Raw genomic sequence first — 27,732 nt, forward strand, 5'->3', positions numbered from 1 at the left:
AGGGCGGCGTGGATCCCGGCCCCGGGTTTTGACAGCGGGCCCCGACCTCAGGTAACCGCGCCTCCCGCCGCCCCCGCCGCCGCCCTATATGTGGCGCGTCGCGGCTGCCGGGCCATGGAGCACGCCTGCCGTCCCCCACAATGGAGCTGGCCGAGCGGTTCCTGCTGGACGCGCTCGCGTACCTGGAGTGCGCCCTGGGCTTCCTGTGCTACGTGCTGCTGAAGCTGGTGGGCTCGCCCTACGGGCGCTACGCGTCGCCGCGCTCCGCATTTCGGCTGCCGGCGCGGGCCGCCTGGGCGGTGCAGGAGCTGCCCTCGCTGGCGGTGCCGCTCCTCGCATGCGCAGGCGCGCCCGCCGAGCGCCTCAACCGCTGGCCCAACTGCATCCTCCTGACCATGTTCCTCGTCCACTACGCGCAAAGGTGAGGGCGGGCGGCCCCGCGCCTCTCCCTGCCACCCCTGGTGCGCTGCTTTCTCCTTGCCACCCCTGGTGCGCTCCCTTCTCCCTGCCACCCCCGGTGCGCTGCCCCCTCCCTGCCACCCCTGGTGCGCTGCCCCCTCCCTGCCACCCCCGGTGCCCTGTCCCCTCCCTGCCACCCCAGGCTGGCTCCCTCCGCCTGTGCAGCAGGGCCTGGTGCCCTCTCCTTGCGCCTCTGCTCCCTCTCCCAGCATCCTCTTTCTACTTTTCTAGTTCCACTTCGGGCTCTTTGCTGTGGGTGGAGGAGCTCTTTTCCCCCAGCCAAATGGTCACCTGCAACTTGGGAGCCTGGTTTTCTCAAACTCCTTGTGACTTCCCCTTTACAATGCACGGACTGTATGGGCTTGAATGGATCACGTTCAGAGACTTTCACCTCCACATTACGCAAGGGCCCCCGCGACTGTGGAAGTGGCTTTCCAAGAAATAACCTTAAACACACATAAGGTCTTTACACTGACTTCCAAATGTTTCGTTTTTGTGAAGAATGCTCAGTGGCTGTGTCTGAACTGTTCAGGTCTCGTAATAAGTTGGGACTTTCTCCAGCTCTTAGGTTTTGGCTTTTACACAGCTAAACCAAATGGCTGGACAAAAGTTTAAAATCAGAATTTGAAAATGTGTATTCCGACTTCAAAAGGCTGCCGAGTTAAAAAGGGCGTTCCCTGCATGCTAGAGACCTGGGCTGACCTGCTCTGTGAACGTGGGCAGGTTACTTGACCTCTGTAATCTTGGGTCCCACCCCACTATGCCCATTTCATAAAGTGGGACGGGAAGGAAGTGTGGGTGTCTCTAAGCCTCTCTTGAGTCCCTGGCACAGCTGTGTCCCCATCTGCTTTTAAGCAGGCACTGGAAGTGGGCAGACTCAGTGTTCCACAAGGCTTTCTGGGTGCCCTGTTTCTGACACTCCTAGAGAATTCCAGTAAGCAAAGTTGTTACCAGACCCATGGAGGTTCTGTAATGTGATTGAGCATTACTGCAATTTGCATATCAATAGAATTCTCATGACTACATACATTTCTCCATAAATATGCCAGAATCTGTGTCTGTTTTTGTCACAACTAAAAGCAAGCTCTGGAGTCAGACTGCTAGGTGTTACCCCAGCCACGTCCCTGGTGACTGGTGAGGTAAGTTATTAAGATGCTCTGCAGCAGATTGCCCCATCAATGAAACTGGCGCAGCCATGGTACCAGCTACCCATCAGTGGGATTGGCATGCCTTAAATACTAAAGGCAACTCCATAAAATGCTTGTGAGGTTCTGGGAAATCTGAATGCTAAGTGGTGACAAATAACACCACTTTATATCACCATGCAAATGGGCGTATCCACATACACACTCTGCGTGACATTTGTGCATGCTGCTGCCGGCTTCAAGTGCCAAGTAAAAAATCTTCTGAAGACATTGAAGGCATTGGAAAGATGTGAAGGGAGCACTTTACAGAGCTTTGTCTGAAAGCCTGGAGTTGAAGTTTTTTGATGTAAGGTGTCATGTGTAATTGGATCGGGGCTCTCTCTAGTGGGAGACTGGATGCAGCCTCCCAGAGGGCTGAAGTCACTTCTACAGATAGAACTGGAATAGATCCTTTCGTGCAGATGAGGGCACGGAGCCACAGAGTTCAGGTGTTTTACCCAAGGTTGTTGGATGAGCGATTGCCGGGACTAACACCCCGCTCCCCTCCTCGGTTTCTAGACCAGTGGCTTCAAAAACTCGGCTCCAAAAGATTTGCCGGGTCACGTGTAGTTTTTTAAACTGCTGGGCTATTTTTTTTTCCCCCAAGTCGTTCATGTTACTATATACGTAGCCCATGTGGTTTGAGGGCATTTAAGTTTTTCCAAATAGAAAAGATAAACATCTTCCATTCTACCCAAGCAACTAATTTATTCAACGGTCATTTGACCTAAGTCGGTGAGCCCTTGGACGAGAACAGAAGCGCAAACCACATTGAGCGCTTGTTCCAAACCACTGAACTCCTTGACCCAGAAGCTGTTTCCTCAGCCCCTCATTTGTCAGGGCTCTGTAGACCAGACCAGACAGTAAGAAGGGAGACAGGTGAATCCAAGCCTGAGTCAGGCTGGTGGCGGGAGAAACACGAACCACGGGACATGCGTGGGAGACACGAGGCCGAGTGGGCAGCGACTTCCAGAACTTGGCGGATGTGTGCCGAGGCCCTGTGCTAGGACGTGGGCTGACACAGGAGGGAGGCGGGGCCCCGCCCTAGGGGAGCTTGAGCCTCTTGAGGACTGAAGCCAGAAGGGGGCTTCGCATGGTCTGTGGGAAGGGCTGTTTCCCTGTGTGTTTTTAGGTCTTCATTCGGCACACGTTGACTACGGATTGTTTGACATATTTGGCATTCTACTCATCGTTGGGCGTACAGAGTTGAGAGGTTCTCTTGAGTCAGTGAGTACAGGACAAACTCTGGAGAATCAACAGGATCTTTGGGGCCCAAGAGCCAGGGATGGGAGGGAAGGCCTGCCTAGGAGGGCAAGAGGGGACAACTGTGGGCCAGAACACACCAGGGCCCTGACCAGCTCCCCCAAGGATGGTGAAGCATGTTTGTAGTAACTTTTTTTTTTTTTTAACTTTTTGGCTGCACCGCGTGGCATGTGGGATCTTAGTTCCCTGACCAGGGATCGAACCCATGCGCCCTGCAGTGGAAGCACAGAGTCTTAACCGCTGGACCACCAGGGAAGTCCCCGTAGGAAGGTTTTTTTAATCTATGGCAAACCACATGGTTGTCCCGCCGGCGGCCTTTGCATCCTGTCTGCACTGAGGTCGCCTCCTGTTGGTCACGGGCTTCTGAGTTGCCAAGGGCACCACCGCATCTTCTCACACCGCCCTTGGTTTCGTGTGTGTGGAGCATGTCCGACCTCTCGCCCGCTCACCTGAGGCAAGTGTATGCCGGAGATGGGCAGTTGCCTATTCTCACGTCCGCTCAGAGCTGCTGTGCATTTGTCAGAAGCCCAGGTGTGGCTCCCTCAACCCCGTCTCACCTCGTGTTCTGCTGCTTTCTGTCTAGACAAGCGGGGATTCAGTATGACCCGAACCCAGGGTACCTGTGTCACAGATTTTCCCTTTCCATTCAGCAGGGAGTGAGTGAGTCACTGATTATTTCTTCACCGGCTCCTCTGTTTAACAATAGTTACAAACCAAAGTCCCACTTGAGCGCTGAGATGTTTATTTACCACTGGGGCCCCAGTCACCCCGAGGCCACAGAGGAAGGGTGCCAAACACCCCCCTCCCAAGTGTGCAGACTTTGAAACACCCACCCCGAGGTCTGTGCTCAGCCAGCTCTGTGACCTTGTGGGATCTTGATTCTGTTGTCATCCTTGATTGCAAGGCCTCAAAGCACCTCACCTACTTCAGGTTCATCGTTCCTCCTGCTGGGGCCTGTTAATGGTCTGGGGAGAGCCTGGCCCAGCCTCTCTTTTAACTGTGTCATAAAGCATGTATAAGATTAAAACACAGCAGAGGACTGGAGAGGGTGAAGGGCACACCAAATCCTTGGCCCTTGCCTTGTGGATTCAAATAATTTGAGAAGGAAAACTTTTATGTCAAAGTATAGAATGACAGAAAGTAAAGTATTCATTGTGTCTGTAACCTTGCCTTGAAAGAGCAAAGTGCTTATTTAAGTATGTAGCTTTACTGCAGTTTAATCACTACAGGGAAAGAGTCTTTTACAGAAGGAAAGAAAAGCAAAGGGAACTGATCCAAATCTAGGAAGTGCTATAGATTTCAATGATGTCAAATTGTTGAGAAAAAAGTAATACAGTCAAATATTAAAATCAATAACCACTCTCAGTTTTAAACATTTAAAAATGGTTAAATCTACCATTACCTAAATTACTGCCAGATCGCCAAGTTGGTTACTTACTGTTCCCAAACTTGGGTGGGCGACATTATAGGCTGTCCTAGGAGATGATGGCCAACTGCTTCCATTTCCAGAGTCAAATCATTTGCTGAATGATTGCGTTATTTCTCGTTGCAAGAAAACTGCAGTGTTGTTATTGCAGTTTATTGGGAAAACATTTTAAGAGAGAATTCTTATGCTTCACTATGTGAATTAAGCAGTCGTGGAGCTTGTGTCTGGGAGCCCCAAAATTGAAATCTTAACTTTCAACGATTAAAGAATTGTCATTCCACGTGGTTGCTGGCATGTCGACCTTTGAAAGGAATGCTTTCACTTGAGTCTTTCCAGCAGATGGGCGCAGTGGTTATTTGCCGGTTACTTGGGTTTCGTGTAGGCATTAACCCTACTGGCTTGAGTGGTTCAGGAAACCACATGAGAGCTGCTTGGGAGGATGAGAAGCTTGGGTCTCTGGGCGCTACTTTGCAGTGAGAGTAGAAATGTGGGCTAGCTCTGGGGACTTTGTTCTTTTCTGTAATCCATTTTCCTTCATGGGTGCTAATAGGACACTTTCTTCCTTCCTTAAAATTCAGGACAAAACTTAAGGAAAAATTTGTGGTTTGCTTTATTAATTTTGCCTGATTCTCTCTGAGCCTTTTCCAATAAGCAATTGCAGGTCTTCAGCCCAAGAAATCAGATTTCTCCCTCTCACTCATCAGGTCTGTTCTGAATGTATTAGCTTCCAGGATTTAAAATACATGTGTGCGTATTGCATGCAAACCTACAACTGAGGTGCGTGCTCCTGTAGAAAACTTAGAAAATGTGGAGGAATTCAAGGAAGAAAATAAAAACCACCTATAGTTCCATCACCCAGAGATAACACTGACGATATTTTGGCATATCTCTTTCCCATCTCCTTCACTGTCTTTAATAAGTTTTTGATACTTTTTTTTCTAAGCAGTAAAGATAACACATATAAACACGCATAAAACCTTATATCCCACTTTTGTCACTTCACATAAGTATTATACTGGCTTAGTAGACATGCTTACTAAAGACGACTTCTAAACACTAATGTGCCACAGAGTGAATAGACAGAGCCAGCCCTGCCTGGTCCTGCTTCTTGCCGCCACCTTGCGATGTGTTGGATGGCACACCTGGGACGTTGCCTTGGAGCCTGCCTCTTCCTAGCCTACTGTCTCTCTCCATCACCCAGGGCACCATATTCCTCTGAGCCTCTGGGTCCTGATCTGTTAAACAGGGTAAATAGTTCTGAAGTATAAAAAAAAAAATGTTGTATAGGATTAGGAATTATTGGGAACATTTTTATCAGGAACTACGAGAAGCACTTTTATGCTTTCTAAGCATGTAAACTCACCCAAAAAGTATAAACAGATGGCAGACTGCCCTGAGCATCAAAGCCCCGCGGAGTTTCCGGCATCTCAGGGCTTTTGGTTCAAGCAGTCATCAAACATTCCCTCCATTCCTGATTGTCCTACAAACACAAACTTTTGTAAGTTTCCCTGGGTAATAAAAACAATTTGATGGAAAGTACATATTCTTTCTTTACATGGAACAGAAAGAAAATAAAATAAGGAAACTGTAACACAATGAAGAACAAAGTGTCAAATTCAATCCCACATCCACTTCTGATGATGTAGGACAGAATTCCTTCCTAGCTCCTTGGGACCTGGCTACTGTGTATCCAGAAGAGGAAATGGCTTTATAACCCAGTACCTAAATAAAATGCTTTTAAGTCCAAGTGCTTCATAGTTTCTCAAAAGATTATTTCTATTTTAAGGAATTTTCAACCTCTGACTTAATACCATTATTTTAAAGAGGGGTGGTATTCATTTCCCATAGGTGATTGTGAGGGTGAGGCAATGTCTGAGAAGAGCTTTGGAAGACGAGTGTCTGTTGTAACCAAGGTGGCCTGGGTCCCAGACCCTGACGCGTGACTGGTGCTGTGTCCATCCAGCAGGTGTGCCTGCCTTTCTTACTGTCTGAGCCTGGATCCTTCACCCTGATAAACGGCTGGGGTCCACCGCACTCCTTGATATGCTGTTGTCCCTCCAAAGTCTAGATGAAGGCTCACATGAAAGCCGTGCCCAAAAGCCACCGCTCCTCGGTCCCGTTCTGGTTCCTAATTGGCCCAAGTCAAAGGAAAACACTGGTGACAACAGCTGCATGGATTTCCAAGGAAAAGATGTAAAGCTAAAGGGAATAACCCAAAACAGAGAAAAATAATCGAAAAGGTGCCCAGAGGGAGCAGAGCACCCCCCTCTGGAAGGCCTGTTGCACTTGGACATCTGACTCCTGGAGACCCTAGCCGGCATGTCCTCAGAGCCAGTCCTGGAGGTCTGCAGGCATAGGTGGCATTGCTCAGGATAGCTTGTTCTGACTTCGATGGTTTTATGGCCAGGCCCGTGGTCATCAGGGTCACTGCTGTCCCCTCCAAGGGCAGAGAGCAGAGAGCAACAGAAGAGGCCTGTGTCAACCTATTATAAGGCCCTGTTTCCAGTCCTTGCCCCTTTACTGGCATTCACCAGAGACCAAAGAGAGGTAAATCCTCTCCCCAGGTCCTTTATGACTGTCTTCCCCACTTTCCCCCCAGGGCATGCAAAGGAGCAGAAGTCAGTGCACCTCTCCTGCCTGGTCAGGTAACAGGACACAGGTGTGCAGGCCCCGCCGGCCACCAAGCCACAGTGAGCCCCGGAACGCAGCAGCTGCCCGGAATCCAAATGCCGGGGCCACAGGCAGGAGCGTTTTCTAAGAAACTCAAAGTGATGGTTCTAGGTTAGATCTCCTGTTTTAATCTAGACCAAGGGCTGTGAACTTTTTGGGAAAGGGCCAGGTAGTGCATATGTTACACTTGCTGGGCCAAAGGCCAAAATAAGGTACGTGGTGTAGGAATTTGTAACAAAAGAGAAAACAAGATTTCACAAAAGTTGTATTGACAAAATTTGAAATATGATACCTTAGTGCAATTTTGGTAATGCAGGTGTAATGAGAAGAATGGGGTTCTTTTTTTTGTTGTTGGGGAATAACATTTAACTTAATTGGACATCAGGGTTAGGGCACCGTCTTATCAAAATCTCTCGTAAGTGTCTACCTCCTACCGCGATGACATTTTATCTTTGAAAATGTCCTTTCGTGCATGTATGTCCTGCCAAATATTCATATCAGTCCACAAGTTTATGATTTTAATTTAGCACAACCCTAGCTTGAAAGCCTTTTATGAAATTTTTTTTAAACTTTATTCTATAAATTTATTTATTTATTTATTTATTTATTTATGGCTGCGTTGGGTCTTCATTGCTGTGTGCGGCTTTCGCTAGTTGCGGCGAGCGGGGGCTACTCTTCGTTGTGGTGCACGGGCTTCTCATTGCGGTGGCTTATCTTGTTGTGGAGCACAGGCTCTAGGCATATGGGCTTCAGTAGTTGTGGCACGCAGGCTCAGTAGTTGTGGCTCGTGGGCTCTAGAGCGCAGGCTCAATAGTTGTGGCGCACGGGCTTAGTTGCTCCGCGGCATGTGGGATCCTCCCGGACCAGGGCTTGAACCCGTGTCCCCTGCATTGGCAGGCGGATTCTTAACCACTGAGCCACCAAGGAAGTCCCATGAAACTCTATTGCATTCTTCTCTCTTGATATCTGCCTTTTAGTGGGTCATGACATTGTAGATTAATATCTTCTGATTGAGTATCAGGTGGCAGCTCCTCGATTACACAGCTAAGTGGATTTTGAAGTATGGAAACCAAGGTTCTAGAAACACTGGTAGAACTAGTCTGGGCTTAGAAATTGTGTCCACTGCACATTGATGTGAGAAAGTAGATCTTGCTGCTGCTTTTAATTTTTAACAGCATGGAAAGTATTAATATATAAAGCAGTCTGACATGACATGTTATTCAAACAGTGTCAGTTGTCGTTGAAATAACTAACACAGTGTAAATTTTGCACCTAAGTGATTTTTGTCCTACAGTTTTAGGTGGATTCACTAAGAAGGTGAATCGAGCCTGTAGCAAAAGCTAATTTCCAAACCCTTTAAAACTCAGTAAGAGTGGGCTTCCCCTGTGGCACAGTGGTTAAGAATCTACCTGCCAATGCAGGGGACACGGGTTTGAGCCCTGGTCCGGGAGGATCCCACGTGCCGTGGAGCAAATAAGCCCCTGCGCCACAACTACTGAGCCTGCGCTCCAGAGCCCGCGCTCTGCAACAAGAGATGCCACCGCAATGAGAAGCCCGTGCGCAGCAACAAAGACCCAACGCAGCCAAAAATAAATACATAAATAAATTTACTAAAAAAAAAAAAAAACCTCAATAGTAGTGGTTGAGAGCAATTTTTCTCAATGAGAAAATTTGTCTTGAGCTCAAAATAGTGGTCAAGTCCATGGAGGGACTGTCACATGCACTGTTGACACTATTGATTCAGTCACACACAATAGATTTTGTTTGTTTGTTTTGCCGAGTACCTGATGGTATAGGAGATAGCTTTAAACACCTTACTTTTTTTTTTTTTAATTTATTTATTTATTTATTTATTTTTGGCTGTGTTGGGCCTTCGTTTCTGTGCGAGGGCTTTCTCTAGTTGCAGCAAGCGGGGGCCACTCTTCATCGCGGTGCGCGGGCCTCTCGCTGTCGCGGCCTCTCTTGTTGCGGAGCACAGGCTCCAGATGCACAGGCTCAGTAGTTGTGGCTCACGGGCCTAGTTGCTCCGCGGCATGTGGGATCTTCCCAGACCAGGGCTCGAACCCGTGTCCCCTGCATTGGCAGGCGGATTCTCAACTACTGCACCACCAGGGAAGCCCTAAACACCTTACGTTTTCACAAGCTTTGTAAATTTGTAATTCATCTGTGTGTCTGTCCCACACATTTTTACCACCATGAGAAATAACATCCTAGCTGATTCCATGTTAGGCTGTACTGAACTAGTGTTTCCTCAACCTCTTTGGAAGTATCCTCACCTTTAGTTGTTCCACGCAGACTGTTTAGAGAGCCTGGGCCTGCAGTCACTCCAGCCTCGGCAGTGAGCCCTAGAATAAACAGCTAAGCAATAGCAGCCGCTTCCGTGGACACACCAAGAGCCACGGATGCTCACAGGCTGCATCTTCTGCCTCGCTTTTTAACTACTGACGTCGCTCCTGGTGTCCTAACTCCTCCAGCGCTGTTCTCCCGAAAAGGCTAATAATAATGTACAGCAAGTTTATATTCCCCGGACATGTTTCTGTGGCTGCTGCAATTAACTGCCTCACCATTGGCGTATGGTTTCCCTTGCTTGGCTAACAAAATGAACTGCTTGGTAGCTTCCTGGGGGGGCCGTAGCCTCATTTTCATTTCTTTTGTAAAGACATTCTGTCATGGGGTGCTGTTTTAAATTCTCTGATTTTTTTGATCGTTGCTTTCCTGGGAGTTGGGGACATTGTGATGACGGCTCAGCCTGGTAGTGGGGACCTCTGTTATATTCTCCTGGCACAGCTATAGTGGCATTGCATCCCAAAGAATGCTTTGCCATCTGATGCAGTAACAAAATAGCCCACACTCCACTGTACCTTCAAAGCACGAAGAGGCCATCAGCTTTTCTTGTTCTGACAGGATGGGTATGCACTGGTCATACACAGCCCAGTGGTGTGCTTGGTACTTGGGTCACTGCATCACGGTGATGGGCAGCGAGCACACCAAACAGCGGTGCAAAGTGATGAGATGGCCACGTACAGGTTCTGTCACAGCTACTGAACTCTGCGCAGACAACGTGTAAACAGAGGGCCATGGTCACGTTCCAGTACTGCTTTATTTATGGACCCTGAGATTTGAATTTCATATAATTTTCACACGTCATGAAATATTCTTTTGATTCCCCCATCCCCGATATTTAAAAATGTAAAATGAATTCTTAGCTCACAGGCTGTAAAACACAGGTGGTAGACAGGATTTGTCCCAGGGGCTGTGTTTGCTGACACCTGATCCAGACTCACGTTGATATCACAGGCATAGAGCATTAGTGACAGATGAGGAACATGTGTGAAGGCAAAACAAAAGAGAGGTTGGGGTTTCACCTTTACAGTGTGCCAGCCAATGTTTGCCAGTTCAGAATTCAGCCCTGAACTTGAAACCGGATTGGGAGAAATCCATCAGAAGTTTGCTGTACAGAAACGTCTACCACCTTTGCAGAATGTTTCCTCAGAGTTGCTTCTTCAACACTTCGTACATCTATAATCTAGAAGTTTGTGACATTTAGCCTAGAAGTTTGCCTCCCACCATTTTTTAGTACCTGTTTTTCCTATTCCAAGCTTACTGTTTTTCCCTCCACTCTCTGACCCTGCGTTGCTATTAGCCTGTGTTGAACTCAGCATGTTCCATTCAGGTCAACGGTCCATCTTTCAGTCTTTTTTATCAATGAATGTAATGTACATTTTCAAGTTGTACATTTTAACAGGCATCTTTCTAAACCAAGTCCAACCCCTGTGTCCCCCACAAGTCTTATATCCTGCTCTCTCTTCTTTTTTTTCACTATTTCTCCAAACTTGGAATTCTAACACTTTCTCAGTTCAGTCCTGCAATTTGCCTCCTGGAAATTTCCTTGAGACCGTAACTCCCCGAGAAGCTTTCTCCTAACTTTCTCACCATACTGTCCCCTTTCTACTTTCCCACGGCTAGAGAATCCCCTACGCTGACTGTGGAAATGAGGCTGCTCGCTCCTGGTACTTCTGAAGTCTGGGCACTCAGGGACAGGGTGAGAAGCATTTTGTATTCTGCCATCGACCGTTTCCTCTGGGTCTCACACAAGGGCCCCTACCCTGGCTGAGAAACAGGGAGAGGCAGAAAGGCACCTTGACAACAGTGCCCAATCACAACATGTCAGATTCCCCGCCTGTTTTTAAGGGAGGCTATGCTGGTCCAAGACACGCACACTTACCCCCAATCAAGACCAAGTCCTGGTCTTGCAGTGTGAGTGTTTGCAGTTAACCTGCGTCCCCAGTGCCAGCCCACTGTACCAACTGTCTGCCAGATAGGAATCATGTTTTCCCGAGGCGGAGAGAAATGGCTGAGATTCCCTGTTCTTTTTGAGGGGATGTCAACACTGTAGTTTCCAGGCAAATCTCTACTTCATTGATGATGTCATAACCAAATGGATGCTTTGCCCTAAATTTGAGTAAGGTCTTCTTTGGGGGAAGTGGCGTGAACAAGATGAGAACCATGAAGGCTGCTTGTGATTCATGTGAAAGTTCTCCCAAGATGCTGAGTGAGACTGCTGGGGAGAGAATCCCTTGAGGATGCATAGCCAACATTATAGTACTATTCTCATGCTATTACTATTACTATTAACAATCAATTACGTTTTTACTCTGGAGTAGATGGCCAAAATGGAAACAATAAGTGTTTACATTTTTCCTTGTTTTAGGCTATAATTTGCATAAATAAAATTCACTCATTTTAAGTCTATAGTTTGATCAGTTGTGGTGATTGGATTAAGTTGTGTAGTCGTTGCCACAATCTGGATACAGAACTGTTGTACAACAATTCCTTTCACTGACAGAGGGATTCAAGTTGTCACTTTCTTCTTGGGTCAGTTTTGGTCACCTTTGTCTTTTAAGAATTTTGTCTGTTTCATCCACGTTGTCAAATGTATTGACATAAAGTTGTTGCAAATAGTTTCTTATTATCCTCTTAAGGGCTGTAGGTTACGTAGTGATGCCCCTTCTTTAAATGTATTGCACACTGATTTTAAAGAAAAAATTCAAACAGAATAAAATTTTGCATCCTGTTTTCTTCATACGTTTCAAGTTTCTTGTCCTTGTATTTTCCCTCTTTAAATTTTTAGTAATGTGCCCCTACACCAGCGTGATATAACCGAAGAACGTGATCTTCAAATTGCCCAGGTTTACACTGAAACTCAGCCACTCTCTAGCCCTGTGGCCTTGAGCAGGTTACTTAACCACTCTGAGTCTTAATCTTGTCCTCTGTCAAATGTGCGTAACACTATCTCCTGTGCAGGTAGCTGGGAGACCTTGCTGTGGTGGGCACTCAGGGAACGAGAGCCATTGTGATGGTGATGGACAACGTGATGGTGGTCCCCAACTCGTAGTGCTCAGACTAAAACGAGTTACTGGTTTTAGGATGGTGGGAATTTTGAGAGCCTCTTGAAGCCTTCGGTCTCTCTCATTCAGTGTGTCTGTTTCACATTCTGTACAGTTGGAATCCTGAGTTTGTGCACAGTGGTGTCCATTATTGAAACACAGTTCATTCTTTAACTAGAAATGCTGCTTTTAACAGATGTAGTACTCTGGGCAAGTATTACTAAGAATGACTTTTGTACAAAAAGCAGGATTAAAAACCCAAGACACTTAAAGTAGAATTGCAGAAATTAGATTCTTTATCGTTGTTGCTTTTTTTAAAAAAAAAATACATATATGTATATGTTTCTTTTTTCCGAAGGGCCTTGATTTTCCCATTTCTCATCCGAGGAGGAAAGCCCATGCCATTGTACACCTTTATGCTGGCATTCATGTTCTGCACCTATAATGGCTACTTGCAGAGCAGATACCTGAGCCAGTATGCGGTATATGCTGACAGCTGGCTCACTGACCCCCGATTTCTAACAGGTGAGTGTCCTTAGTGATGCGCTCCATCCTCCTAATCATAACTTCGGTGCTCACCTTCCAGCAGTGTCCAGTTAGAAAGCGCACACTTCTTGAGAGAACAGAGAGTCTGCGTAGGTCCATGGCCTAGCAGGGGGCCAAGCACTGGCGGAAGGGAGGGTCAGGCTGTCCCAGCGCCGCATCAGTAGCTGCAGATGACGCAGGTGCCCGTCACCCTTGCCCACTCAAGCACTGAAAGCACAAATACCTGTTCTCAAGGTGAGCCTAAAAATAGCAACCAGCTCCGGCAGAGTGAGCAGTGGATGGGAGTGAGTTCATTTGGGCACTAATTGACTGTGTAATCCAAGACAGTCGTTAAATAGTCGTTAAACAGTCGTTAAACCTCCTACAGTTTCTTCCGGAAAGCGAGAGAAAGTCAGACTGGGTCATCTTCCAACAAGGCAATTAGACTTTTATGGTTATACTGACTTTAAACTTTGAGGTTTGTGAAGTTTTTGAAATTTTTTAAATTTTTATCAATGAATGTAATGTACATTTTCAAGTTCTAATTATAACCTTACAAGTTCTGAACAAAAATGATGATAGAACATTAGCCATCAGAAATATTTGCAAGGATGTTAAAACTACATAATTGGGGAGCTCTTGTCTGTAAGGAAGTTTCTTCTATATGTTTACCCTCCTAACGTTTAGACATTCTAGCACATTCAGGTATAGCTTACCCCCAAGGTAGCATGTTAAGAATCTTGAGTTGGTCCATCAAATTCTCAAACTGCCCCAGAGCCCTTCACCCTAAAGTAAATAAAGTGACCTTACGTTTCATCTGGCTTTTTCTCCATGTGTATGAATTTGTCATAATAGAGGAAACGAACATTTGAGTAGTACTTTGTTGTCGACGAAGCAGTTTCACATTTCTCGGTCATATTTTTTCTGTGAATTAAAATTTTGCTCCCAGGGCAGAGTCCTCATCAAACCTGAGAACTGTGACAGCAAGGGATCTGCTTCCTCATCTATCAAAGCGGGGACGAATGCGAAAATTTTCAAGAGCCTTTTCTAGCTCCACAAGTCTGTGCCTCCATGAAACACCAGACTAAGTTGTTTTGTTCGCACCCTGCCCCCAAATGTCGTCTTGATTTATCTGCTCCCTGACTGTCTGATTTTCTTCTGCCCCAACTCTCAGAAGGAGACAGAACAGGCTTGGCCATCTGCCAGGAGCTGTACCCACGCCTCTGCCTCTCCGAGGTTCAGAAAAGGGCAAAAGTTAGGTCCTTTTCACGGGAGAAAGAAACGTCATATGGTTAAGCAGCTGGCCTCAGATCTAAATCGAGTAATAGCAGAGTGGTGGTTTAAACCAGACATCACCCTGGCCCACAAAAGGCAATGAGGGACAGAGAAAGGGGATTGTTTTTTAAACTCAAAGATAAAGGTTTTAAATGTTTATTTGAGATTCTCATGGGAATCATTTTTTATGATGAATTGTTTGAACTTTTGATGAACAACAAAACAAAAGAATTCTTTGGTCTGTGAATTTCAATGTCATTTAAAGGAGCTCTATAGATAGACCACGTTACCTGCAGGTGCCTTTGAAATTGGTCTAAAATTTAAGACATCAATAAATTGTATACAGACTTCTTGACTTCTCTATGATTGAACAGAAGTAATTGAAAATGAGGAAATATGCCAACTGAGAAACAAACTGGGTTACTTTTTTGCTATTATATTCATTTCATAAAGTTTATAGCTTTTGTAATTACATGGATAATTTTAGAAATCACATAATTAATTATACTTACAATAGTTATTATGAAAAGGTTAAGCAAGTATCAATAGTAATAAAATCCTAACAAAAAGTTTCCCAGAGTGGTTAAGCTAAAAGAATTTATACAAAGATTTTAAGATCCCTAACGATGAAATTAAATGTTTAGTTCAGATAAGCACAAATATTAGTTTTCCTACGAATCTAGGCAATAGAGGGAGCTTGTCTCTTAGAAGACAAATAAAGGAAGCATGGAATTTTGAGAACGTGATGCTTTCTGGAACATCAAATTGGGGGCCAAATCATCTAGAAGTGACATACTGAAATTCAAAGAAGGTAGCGAGTCAGCCATAAATTGATGGATCCAATAAGTGACTTACAAAACGTATTAGACAATTTGGTACAAACTGTTTAGAAAGGAAGCTGCCTAGTGAAGTCAATAGGAAGAAATCTTGAAAGCCTTGCTGTAGACCTGAACATGGTTTGTATGTCCCTGTTCTAACTGTGGAAAGCTATCTAATGCCACTGGGATAACTGATGAATAACTCATAATGTTACTCCAAGTGTACGTTTCTTTGAAATTGACTTGAATGCCACCATTAAGCACCATCTGCCTTTCACATTTTTTAAAATATCTCAGAATAATCAAATTAACTCTTTTTGTGAAATCAAGTTATTCCTTTTATCAAACACTATTTTGACATTTTGCCTTTTCTTGTTGGAATTGATTGATACGATACTGATAAGTCTCCTTTAAGTGACAAGAAACCTCCGAAGGCTTTGAAGAATTGGAGAGAAAATGTTCACATGCTGTGGAATATCTACTCAGAGCCGGGCGGCTGGCAGTTGAAGATTTAGTTGGGAGATGCGGTGGACGAACAGACCCAGGAACACTGACTGATGAATGAGCAGGAAATCAGGGGTGGGAGAGGCCATGGATGTGCATTAAATTGTTCAGATGAGGTTATAGAGAAAGAAGAGAAGAGGACCAGCAATTAGCTCCTTGGAACCGCCCCCTCAAGGGGCCTGAACGCAGCCAGTCGTGGTAAAGCCCGCGCTGGGATTTCCCGTCTCCTCTTCTGCCAAACAGAGGGGCCAGAGGGGGCGTCGTGCATCAGACAGTGTTTGAGAGGACAAATAAACTTTGTGGGCTGACCCACTGACGATGATAATACCTCTTCCTAGGAAAGAGCCTTGTGCCTTAGTGATAAGTCAAATTTCTAATCATACCCGTCATCCTAAAAACATAGATTGTGGCCATCAGGTCAAGCTATTTTAAATAGATTAGATAATTGAATAGTATTATTAGAAAAGCAAAGCCCTTATCTAGCAGGCCTAGAGCAGTGCTTATAAGTCATCTTTCTAAATAAAGCACAATATTTATTATAACAATGATTTTTGCTATCAGTCATGGCTAATATGTTATACCAATAATGATAATATGAAGGACTACAATAATACCCTTCATTCAGGTTTGGGTTTGTAAACTTTGTAGTTTATTAACCGTAATACTCTTGAATATTTTATTTTCTTTATATCTTATTTTCTTTAGGTTTTGTCTTGTGGTTGTTAGGCATGCTGATAAACATCCACTCAGATCATGTCCTAAGGAACCTCAGGAAGCCAGGGGAGACTGGATATAAAATACCAAAGGGTATGTACCGAAAATGGGGAATTTATTCTAAAATTTTATTGAATGATGCTTTGCTGTTTTAGTTTTGCCAGATCTCGTAACTAAAGTGCAGTATTTGTTAGCTGCAGGTTTTCAGTGTGAGTCACCATTATTGTTCGTAACAGTGACTGATTACTGTTTTGTTAAAATGATAGAGGAAGCAATTCTGACTAACTGAACGCTTATTAAGCAAAAAGGAAGCTCTAGTTATATCTGTGTTTGGAAAGAGAGATTAGTAGGAATTTGTGGTCTACAAGGGGTGTCCAATACTTCATTTCTAGCCACAGAATAGAATCGATAACCTTGATTGACCCTCCCTCCGAAAACAATTTAAAATGTTGGGTGAAAAGTTTAAATGCATCAGTGTGGTATCAAGAAAGCAAGTCATCATCAGAGGGCAAAATCTAAGTGAGTGCTAGAGTCCAGAGTGCATCTTGTTTTAATCTGTGACCACTAGCTGACCGTCATGCTGGTTTTGTGGCGCAAATTCGTGCCGCTTGCCTGGTCTGAGAAACGTCCAGCTGTGAATTAGGGTCCGTGTATTCCTGGGCACGGTGCGCTCATGCCTGTGGCCAACGCAAGCCCAGATCCCCAAGGAACCTGCCTTCAACTCGGGCCTCCGAGAGCCCAGCAGACCACACACCACCGAATAAGGGCCACAGTCAAAAGTTGCAGAGCCCATGAGGAACAGGGCACCACGAACAAGAGCTTCATGAACGTGAGCGATCTCAGATCTTAGAATTCATAGACACAAGTTGTAAAGTGAATACTTAAATATTTAAAAAATAAAAAAGGGATTGAAACTATGAGCAAAGGAGCAATATACTCTAAAAAGGACAAAACGGATACAAGCTGGAAAACAATAGAGCTTCTGAAACTTTTCTTTAAAAATCAGTAGGTAGGGCTTCCCTGGTGGCACAGTGGTTGAGAATCCGCCTGCCGATGCAGGGGACACGGGTTCGAGCCCCGGTCTGGGAAGATCCCACATGCCGCGGAGCGACTGGGCCCGTGGGCCACAATTGCTGAGCCACAGTTGCTGAGCCTGCGCGTCTGGAGCCTGTGCTCCGCAACAAGAGAGGCCGCGATAGTGGGAGGCCCGTGCACCGCGATGAAGAGTGGCCCCCACTTGCCGCAACTAGAGAAGGCCCTCGCACAGAAACGAGGACCCAGCACAGCCATAAATAAATAAATAAATAAATAAAATAAAAAATTTTTAAAAATAAATAAAATCAGTAGGTAAAACTAAAACTATAGCGAAAGTGAGAAGCACACAGCAGCACTTAGTTTGGTGTCCTTCACCTTATCTTCCTGGAAACCATATAGGAATAACAGCAGAACAAATGACCAAAAAACCCTGTAAACCTCAAATGACTTAAACTGTGGCCCTGGGGTTACCCTTGGAGTGTGCCGCTCTGCTCTCCGGCCCGATGACTCCCAGGCCCCCTCGCCCTGCTCTGCCCCTTGGGTTCCCCCCCACCTCCCTGGGGTGTAGTGGCCCAGATGTTGGGGGAGGGGTCTGGTCCACACAACACCCCATGTGCTTCGAGAAATGTCTGGCCTGTCATGTAGACTTGATGAATCTGTGAAGATTTGAGGAGTGAATGAATGAGTCTGTCCTTGAAAATTTGTATTTTCTTCAACCCTTTGTCTAGGGGTCCCTATAGGTCCATTTTATCAAGTTGGTTCATTAACTGTTAGTCTGTGTTCCCCATCCTTGTTTAAGTTTTGTCAGCTTGATTCATTAACCAGTGAAGTGATATATTGAAGTGCGTTAAAACCGTAGCATTTTATAGTCAGACAAACAGATAGGTATTGATACAGGTATGTACTTACTACCAGAAGCTGTGATATGAAACAGTAAAACTGGTCATGTTACATGCGTCTCACTGATGAAAATTCTGTAAAGGTTGTATTTCCCCAGAGTTGATTTGTATGTTCTCCGAGGAAGTATCCACTGGTATCTCTCAAGTCCGGATTTCATTAGGCACTGTTTCATAGTGAACCCACTGCTGGGTCTCTGTTTTCTTCTAGGGGGCTTGTTTGAATACATCACTGCAGCCAACTACTTCGGAGAGGTCGTCGAGTGGTGCGGCTACGCCCTCGCCAGCTGGTCCATCCAAGGCTGGGCTTTTGCTGTGTTCACCTTCTGTGTCCTGCTCACCAGGGCTCAGCAGCACCACCAGTACGTTTGAAAACACTTTTGGCGTTTCTAATTTGTCCTCCGACCTTGGTAGAGCAACCTGCAGGTTAGATTTTTCAAATGTTCATATCAATTTGCCAAACCCCAGTTTAGACCAGGCTTTAGCTAAACGAGCACAGAACCACGCAGACGTCTGAAGAATAGCCCAGCTGTAATCGTCAGATACGCGTCGGCCACGTCATTTGCTCCGCCCTGCGCTGAGCCTCTTTGAATGTCTGCTGCTGGGCTCGGTGGTCAAGTGGAATGTCAGGCAGGGGGATTCAGGGTCTGACGTGGACTCGCCGATGACCGCAGGGGACGCTGGCTGGGCAGCAGGCCCTCGGGCGGCTGCAGTTGGAGGCATCAGCGTCTGGCCCTTGCAGAGCCCCTTCCCACGAGGGCACCCCACTGTGCAGGGTCCCCGATGGACTCCTGGGATACCGCACCCCGAAGTCACATTGTTTTCCAGAGTGTGGGGCCTTTATCGGATCCCCAAAAGGGTCTGTGATCCACTTGACCAACAACGTAGAAAACAAAGTATGTTAACGCTGAAGCGAGCTCAGGGGGCATCTTCCCCATCTAACAGGTGGGGAAACTGAGGCTCAGGCTCAGACAGGGTGGAAGTCACGTCTCGCTGAGACTGGAGAGCTCGCAGACCATCTGAGCATGGGGACAGTGCCCTGACACCGCAGCAGTGCTGGAAGTTTGGCGTGGCTGGTTCCCCAGTGCCCACGTGGACAGCCCGTGTCCTCTGAGCTCGAGAGGACGCTGCTCCGCTTCCCTGGCCTCATTCACTCGGAAACAGTCCACCCTAATCTCCAGGGCTGCTGACACAGAGGCATCCAAAAATGTATGTCATTGTCCTGCTTCACGGACTTTGCCATCTCTTTGGGGAACAGGACAGAGCTGGAAGGCCAGCAGAAGAATAGATGGTATCACGGTGCAGTGGGAAACACAGACCTCTTAGAGTCAGAAGTCCTGGGTTTATCTCCCAGGCTCACCATGTATTTAAAGACACAGAGGATTATTATTGGAGGTAATGAGGAAGAGCTAAAAATATCTGTGTAGCTAATAGTTAAGGACATTACAGCAAAAGTGTGAGAGTTATTGAGTTCCTGAGAGCAGCACCTCTGTTCTTTGAAGTGCCCCCTGCGCTGGTGAGCTGGTGATCTTCCCTCCTGCCAGTGAGGGGAGCAGGGCCCCAGGGCCAGGACCCGTGTATATCCCGGAGCTGCTGCGAAGACAGGGGTGGGAAGGAAGCCCATACCAGCGAGGGCTCAGGAAAGGGGTTACAGCGTCAAAAGTGGCACAAACGTTCAGGAATGATTCGCCGTCTAGGGTTGGATTGAGTCCTAACCCCAGGAACAGAGTCCGTGTAGACGGGCTTAGTTCAGATGAGGTCGCCCTGGAGTCAGGCCCTAGTCCAGTAGGACTGGTGTCCTTATGAAGAGGAGACACTTGGACACAGACATGCACACAAAAGAAGCGACGGCTGCGTTCAGGCAGACACAGAGGGAAGCTGAAGGCCGAGAGTGTGGCAGTGATGGAGCCACAAACCAAGGAACCCCAGAGGCTGCCGGAAGCTGGGAAAGGCTGGAAGTGAAACCGTGCACCCCAGACTGGGACTTAAACCCACGTGCCGGGACTCAAACCCAGCCGAAACCCAGATTAGGACTTGAACCCGGCCAAAGCCCACAGTCTTCCAACTGAGGTCACACACCTGCTTTCAGGACTTAAATGAAGCTCAGATTCTTGATGTCTCATCGCAGAAAGAATTCAGTGAGAGACAAAGTGATAGGTAAGAAGTGGATTTATTTAGAGAGAAACACACTCCGTAGAGAGAGTGTGGGCCATCTCAGAAGGTGAGAAAGGCACCAGGGTATGGGGGGTTGTCAGTTTTTATAGGAGCGGGTAATTTCACAGGCTAATGAGTGGGAGGAGTATTCCAGCTATTTTAGGAAGGGGCGGGGATTTCCAGGAATTGGGCCACCGCCCACTTTTTGATCCTTATGGTCGGTCTTGGAACTGTCATGGCGCCTGTGGGTGTGTCATTTAGCGTGCTAACGTGAGCTTGCTGATACTGAGGCTCAAGGTCTAGTGGAAAAAGTCGACTTGTCCGCCAGCTTGGATCCATTTGGTTCTAATCAGTTTATGTCATGTCCTCGGGCTGTGTCATTCTTTCAAGGGCTGTGCCCTGTCCCCTTCCCTCGTGTTTCAGAAGGACCCTCCCCTGGAGCCTGGCAGGGAGCAGCGGCCCTACCTCACCCGGACGGCAGGCTTCTGGCCGCCAGGCATAAATGCTGTTGTTTCAAGCCGCGGGTTTGTGGCTCTTTGTTATAGCAGCCCTGAGAAACCAACACCCCAGCCCTTCCGGGATTTACAGTCCTTGGGGCCGTAAGCAAAGGCAGTGAGTCTGAGCTCCTCAGTTTTCTCCTCTGCTAGATGATTTCCCCAGATCTCATGCCTATGAAGCACTTTTCTCAGAACCAGAAAGAGTCATACTCTCACCAGGCCTGGCTGAAATAATATGTTATTATCACTTTAGACTAAAAGTATCTAACAACGTCCTAGAAAGTGAATAAAGCAAAACTAGATTCATGTAACAGCAGTGACAACAACTGCCAGCTATCTTCCCCCCCGCCCCGCCCCCCCCCGCATCCCTTCTCCTCCCCCGCATCCCTTCCCCTCCCCCTCCTTCCCTCCCTCCCCCTCCTCCACCTTCCTCTCCTCCGCCTCTTCCTTCCCCTCCCCCTCCCCTTCGTGTCCCCATCTCCCTCCCCTCCCCCTTCTCCCCTTCTCCTCTCCCACTCTCCTTCCCTCCCCCCTTCCCTCTCTCCTTCCCTCCCCCCTTCCCTCTCTCCTTCCCTCCCCCTTCCCTCTCTCCCTCCCCCTTTCTCCTCCCCCTCCCTCTTCCCCTCCCCCTCCCTTTTCTCCTCCCCCTCCTCCTCCTCCCCCTCCCTCTTCCCCTCCCCCTCCTCCTCGTCCCCCTCCCTCTTCCCCTCCCCTCCCCCTCCCTCTTCCCCTCCCCTTCCCCCTTCCCCTCCCCCTCCTCCTCCTCCCCCACCTCAGCACCAGCACCTACCCCACACAGCCCAGTGCAGGGGCCTAAGACCACTTTCTCATGGCCATGGGGGAGATGCTATTCCTGTCCATTTGTTATATTAGATATTAAAAAGTGAATATTGGTTGGTTTCTAATAATAAAACCGAAAGAGATAATCCTGACATTTTAAGAGCGTGGAACAGAGGAAGATTGAACAAGAGCACACTAGGTCAGTCATAAAGATGTTTTCTTAAATGAAAACAGGGCACAGGAAAATCCCTCTCAACTCTGCAGTGTGACACAGATAGAAATAGACAGTAATCCTATTTTCCAAATGAAAGTCTCTGTAAAGAAAACCCAAAGGTGTTCTTTGCAGATTCACGGGTTGAAAGGGCTCTTTTTCATTCATTTGCTGTTTAAATTGATGTCAGTGTGAAAGCAACTTTAATTGCTGAACAATTAATTCGGTTTAGTGGAAGTATGTTCAGAAATGTTAGATTTACAAGCTGAGGACAAAATAAAGCCTATCTTTTTTTTTTTTTTTTTTTTTTAAATCCAGTCAACCCAACTAATGAAACCATCAGATAAATTGCTTCCAAAGGGAAACAATCCCTAGGACTAGTCCTTGCACTATATTTGACTCACTGACAATGTTCTTAAAGCAATATTTTATTACAATGAACTGCTTTCTGTAACAACTAGACGTGAAGTATTTAAATCCATAAATGATTGTTATATTGATAATTAGATCTGTAGATCAGAAGCTTAGGGTCACCTGTTCCGAGTAGCTAACAGATACTCAGGTCTGAGGGCCAAATTTCAAGGAATGGTTAAGGGGGGCACATTTTCTCACCATTTTCTTCCCTGCCAGCCTCCAGCCGCCATGCTTGTTGGATGGAGCCGAAGCGTGGCGGCACATGATTTCACAGCTGTGCGAGAATGAACTCAGACGTGTGCTTGTTCACACTCGGGCACTGGAGGTTGGGGCCGGCCTCAAGGGCAGTCTTTGAGGGCAGACTCCGTGGAAATAAATTATTGCATGCTTATCTATTTGTTAACTTTAATGTCATTTTTAAAAATGAACTCAATGTGTCTTCAAGACACTGGTTGATGACACAATGATTTTTTTAAAAAGACCCACACGAATATGACATGCTGCCATCTTGTCACAGCCTATTTCATGAGACTTGGGTGCATAACCGTGATTTGTGAATGCTTGGAAAGTGTTTACTCAACTCTCAGTGACCCATCCCTGTGTTCACAAACACAAAGCTGTTTCTGAGCCAGAAACACACAAACGGTTAGGGGTTATTTTGCATTCAACAGAAAGGCAATGAGATGTTAGTTCAGTCTCCACAGTAATAAAATCAAGACAAAAAATTGGTATCCAGCCCTGGTCAGTGTCACATAAGCTTTGATTCTAGGGGTAGAAAAATGAATGAGAAAAGGAATAGAAATATGCTGCTTGTCCTTTTAAAAGTATCTATACATACACACATACTTATAAACCTTAAAGTACTTTTTGCTTTTTGGCCGCGTGGCATGTGGGATCTTATTAGTTCCCTGACCAGGGATCAAACCCGTGCCCCCTGCAGTGGAAGCACAGAGTCCTAACCACTGGACCACCGGGGAAGTCCTTTAGAGTATATTTTCTTGAGGTGGGTTTGTGGTCTCAGTGATCACACAAATGAGAAGTTTCCTGGGTGGTGGCACAGCGCCTGGAGCCGTCCCGAGGGCGCGGGCGGGAGCGCCTGTCCTGTTCTCGCTGTCTTCCGGCCGCCGCCTTCGCTGTCGCCCATCTGAGGCCGGTGTCCCGGGTCCCCGGGCAGTTTCAGGATGGGGGCTCGCCTCCTGCCCTCCTAGCGTGCTGTCCACACTGCTGCCCCGTGGGAGGCTCTTAGGAACTGGCTGCTGGTCCGTGTCCTGGATCCCGCGCGGGCTGTCTTAGTCTGTTCAGGCTGCTGTCACAAACATGCCATAACCCAGGGCCTTATAAACAACAAACGTTTATTTCTCACGGTTCTGGAGGCTGGAAATCGGAGACCTGGGTGCCAGTACTGGCAGTTCTGGGAAAGGCCCTTTTCTGGGTTGCTTTCTCGCTGTAACCTCAAGGACAGAAAGAGCCGGGGGACCTCTTGAATCAGGGCACTAATTCCATCCTGGAGGCTCCACCCTCATGACCTCATCGCCTCCCAAAGGCCTCACCTCCTAATACTATCATCGCCTCGGGCGTTAGGTCTTTCACATGACTTCTGCGGGGGTCACATTCAGACCATAGCACAGGCTGACGTGGGTAAATATGCGGCCTGTGCACATTCTTGGCGCCTCTGCTGCCCGTAGCCCTTCTTGTCTCCACACACATCACTGATCTGGAAAAGTCCGTTGTTACCGTGGCCTCATGTCAGGGGAGGTGCTGCTTGATCTGAGGTCCAGTGACCAGCTTCTGTGGGTGGTTCTCGTCACGTGTCTTTTGGGGAATACAGAACAGCGCATGAGAGCACCATGGCATCTGCTAGGTTGTAATTCTGTATTTGTGGATGGCAGTGTTGAGTTGATCTAAAATCGACAGGATTTTGTGGACTCACTTTCAGGTGGTGGTTTTCATATGTTTCTGCCATCTTAACAAATAAGCTAATTTATTTTTTTTAATTTTTGAATTTTATTTTATTTATTTTTTTATACAGCAGGTTCTTATTAGTTATCCATTTTATACATATTAGCGTATATATGTTGATCCCAATCTGCCAATTCATCCCACCCCCACACCCCCGCCATTTTACCCCCTTGGTGTCCATGCGTTTGTTCTCTACAATAGCTAATTATTTTCCATCATTGTTTTCAGTCTGTTTAGCACTCTTTTGTACTTATGGAAAGTCTTTTTCTGCCTATTTCTCCATTTTGTCAAATTATTTTTAATCTTTTACTCCTTCCACTTAGCTGCCACCCTTCCCAACGGGCTATTACCCCACAACGAATGAGTGTGCCTTTGTTGATTTAATTTATATCAAAACTGAAAATACCTGTTTGAGTGCAGGGCCAAATTATGAATGACCCGTGTCACGTGTTCCTAGGTTTGTTTGAGAGTCACCTGGCACGTAGCTGCGTGCCCCTGCCACAGACCCTGGGGCTGGAGCAGAGAAAACTCTTGGGGTAACTAAAAGATACTCAGGATACACCTACTCGGTTCCTCTCCCCTCCCCCAGTCAGCCTGCTTCCCAGGATCTGCAAAGATAGCGCCCCAGTATCCTGATGTGCGTGTTTATCACATGCCTGTAATTTTCCCTGCCAATATAAAGGTGAATTATATGAGTCACATCTTCGTGAGTCGTGCTGTACAGTCTGATATGTTTATTCATGATACAGACCAAGTCAAGCTATATGTCTGAGATGCCAGAATTTTTATTACTACTTTTAAAAAGCTCAGTATCCCTTTATGATGAGAAATATTGTCCATTTTGTTAGCAACTGTTAAATGTTTCAACGAGAAAATTAACTTTTTTTTAATGTATTTTTTTGTCTTATTTCAGGTGGTACCATGAGAAATTTGAAGACTATCCAAAATTCAGAAAAATTATGATTCCATTTTTGTTTTAAGTTTGTTGTCAATGGGGTTACCTTCAGCTTGAAGCTTTTCGATCATGTTTCTCTCAGGATGATATAAATGAATTTATGTCTCTGTAATTTTTCTGCTACGTCACCTTTTTCAAGATTTGCTCTAGGATTGTGTAAATGAGTAAACTATCTAATAACAGTAGCAAATGTGTAAGCTACCTAATCACAGTCTAATCAAACTGAAATGGCAGGTGGAAGTATGACGCTGCATACCAGGTCACGGATCTGGAACTCTGTAATTGCAGCTTGACCCTCCTCTGATTTGTTTGCCTCTATGGACCAAAACATTCTCTACCCCTTGCACAACTCCCTACAGCAATGGGTTTAAGGTCAAAGGTGATGTTGTCCCCTCCCCCTATGGAGGCGTGTTCTGTCTTCATGTCCCTCGCATCCCCCTAGGTCGGAGAGGCCTGGGTCCCCACAGAGTACCCACCACAGCCTCTCACTGTTGGGTGCTGGGCAGGCGGAGAAGTTGGGCGTAGGGAGAGGAGAGGCCCAGCGGAGGCCGGTGCAAAAGGCCTCTGGCACCTGCTCCAGCCTGGACCACCAGGTGACTTCACTGGCAGGACAGGGCACTGGGGGCATTCTTAAGGAGCAAGCTGCTGTGTCCCCCATGAAAGGGACTTACTTCCTGGAGGCCCTGAGCTGGGAGCACGAAGGTGCTGTGGGACAGCCTTCCCATCTCGGGTCACTCGCCATGAGCCATTAGGAGTCTCTGGCTTGGGATGATTTTTCTTCCTCCTTCTAGGTAGAATTAGAATTTTTTAAAGGCACTTTTTCTTTTTAAGTACCTCTCAATATTGCAAAACTATAATTTGAAGCAGAATTTCTTATTTTAGATGCACTCAAAACCTCCACGGAGATGAATGACAGTAATAAAATGTACTACTTATTGCCAGATATGTAAAAGAAGTCTCCCCACTGGAAGGCTACCTACTGAGTCTCTTGGTCCCTCTGTGAAAATCCAATGAACACATGGTACAGACCCCTCCTCACCTGGGACAGCACTACCTCTATTGTTCCCACATTTGTAGGGGTGGGAACCGAGCAAGGTGTAAGTGGAGAGAGTCCGTGTGCACTTATGATCGCTAACGATGCTGGGTGGCAGAGGCCTCCGGGACACGCCTGACGTTGCGTCCTGTATGTTCTCCGACCGACTGCCACCTTTGGGCAGGGAGCAGGCCCTCCTGCCCCTGCACCCCGGGCCCCTGGGCACCCCATCGGCTCCCTCCCGCTTCTCCTGGCTCACCTTCCCAACCAGGGGCTCCCTCCCCATGAGGTTTCATGTAGAAACTGTGTTCTTGGTGTTAGTGGTTTTTAGAGTCCCTTAGGGTTTTAGAATTACACGGAAAACTTTTCCTGATGTGGTTGGGCTTCATTTTTAACTAAAAATTGAATGCTTTTGTGGGGAAATTTTATGATCAAATAAGCTTTGGCCCTTTTTCTGACTGAATAATTACTTGAAACCATAAAACAATAAATATTTAGGATCTCCTCCAGAAAACTCAAAAATCTGAGCGAGTCTTGACTGATTTGGGCCTCTGGGCTCTGGAAGGTGTACCTGGCCAGAAAGATGCCTGTCTGAGAGCTAGAGATGCTCACTGTGATTTTTACTTCTGTTGGTGCTTCTTTTTTATTTGAGTGACCAAAAGTTTGGGTTAAGTGGGGATTTGAGGCATGGTGCTACTTCACTGTCATGCGCTGGGTGGATGATTGACAGCACAAAATCTTGTTCTATCTTGTCTGCCTGTCTTCCCTTTGCTAAAAACCGTAACTGGCAAATTATGACAATTTGTTATTGTGTTAGTTAACAATAATTAAGGAGATTAATAAAATTACTGGTAAAAGTTTGGTTGTTTTGTTACCCTTCTGTGTGGACAATTCTTCACGCTAGAAGTTCAGACAGCCCTGAAATCTCTTTCCCACCCATATTAATATTTCATAGTGCTAAATATTCTCTTCTATCTCTCGGTAGAGCTGTGTGACATTCTTCATATAAATCTTGTGCATTTCTGCTAAGGTTATTTTTATTTATTTTATTTTTTTAACATCTTTATCGGAGTATAATTGCTTTACAATGGTGTGTTAGTTTCTGTGAATCAGCTATACGTGTACATATATCCCCATATCCCCTCCCTCTTGCGTTTCCCTCCCACCCTCCCTATCCCACCCCTCTAGGTGGTCACAAAGCACCGAGCTGATCTCCCTGTGCCATGTGGCTGCTTCCCACTAGCTATCTGTTTTACATTTGGTAGTGTATATATGTCCATGCCACTCTCTCACTTCGTCCCAGCTTAAGGTTATTTTTAGATATATGTGAATGAGAATATGTCCCCAAATACATTTTATAACCAGGATAAATCAAACCTATTGATGTTTGTATATTTGTCACATCCAGCCATGCTACTAAGATTATTTTATGAATTCCAGCCTTTTGTTGCTGTTATTCTTAGGTTCTCTAGCTTTACAGTCACACCATTCTCAATAAGTAGTTCTTATTTTGCAGTATTTGAAGCTGTTGCTATTGTCGTTTGCTGCTTATATTAGCAAGAAATTCAAAAGC

General features: G+C 46.3%; 1 protein-coding gene across 2 annotated transcripts; it reads left to right on the plus strand.

Annotated features, from left to right (window-relative positions):
• Positions 1–27,019, plus strand: SRD5A1 (steroid 5 alpha-reductase 1). 2 transcript variants are annotated; one of them, XR_014241363.1, is made up of 5 exons: positions 1–421; positions 12,748–12,914; positions 16,217–16,318; positions 18,368–18,582; positions 25,085–27,019. XR_014241363.1 is itself a non-coding variant. In XM_082380344.1 (5 exons), exons 1-5 carry the CDS (start codon positions 141–143, stop codon positions 25,149–25,151), a joined length of 768 nt encoding a protein of 255 aa, XP_082236470.1. In that variant the 5' UTR covers positions 5–140; the 3' UTR covers positions 25,152–27,019. The 2 variants fall into 2 exon arrangements, 1 of the variants encoding a protein (XP_082236470.1); XM_082380344.1 differs by having other exon boundaries at positions 5–421; positions 18,368–18,518.
• The last annotated feature ends 713 nt before the right edge of the window (positions 27,020–27,732 follow it).

The sequence above is a fragment of the Balaenoptera borealis genome (genome assembly GCF_965194805.1).
Source record: "Balaenoptera borealis genome assembly, chromosome: 2".
In the NCBI taxonomy this organism is placed as follows: domain Eukaryota; kingdom Metazoa; phylum Chordata; class Mammalia; order Artiodactyla; family Balaenopteridae; genus Balaenoptera; species Balaenoptera borealis.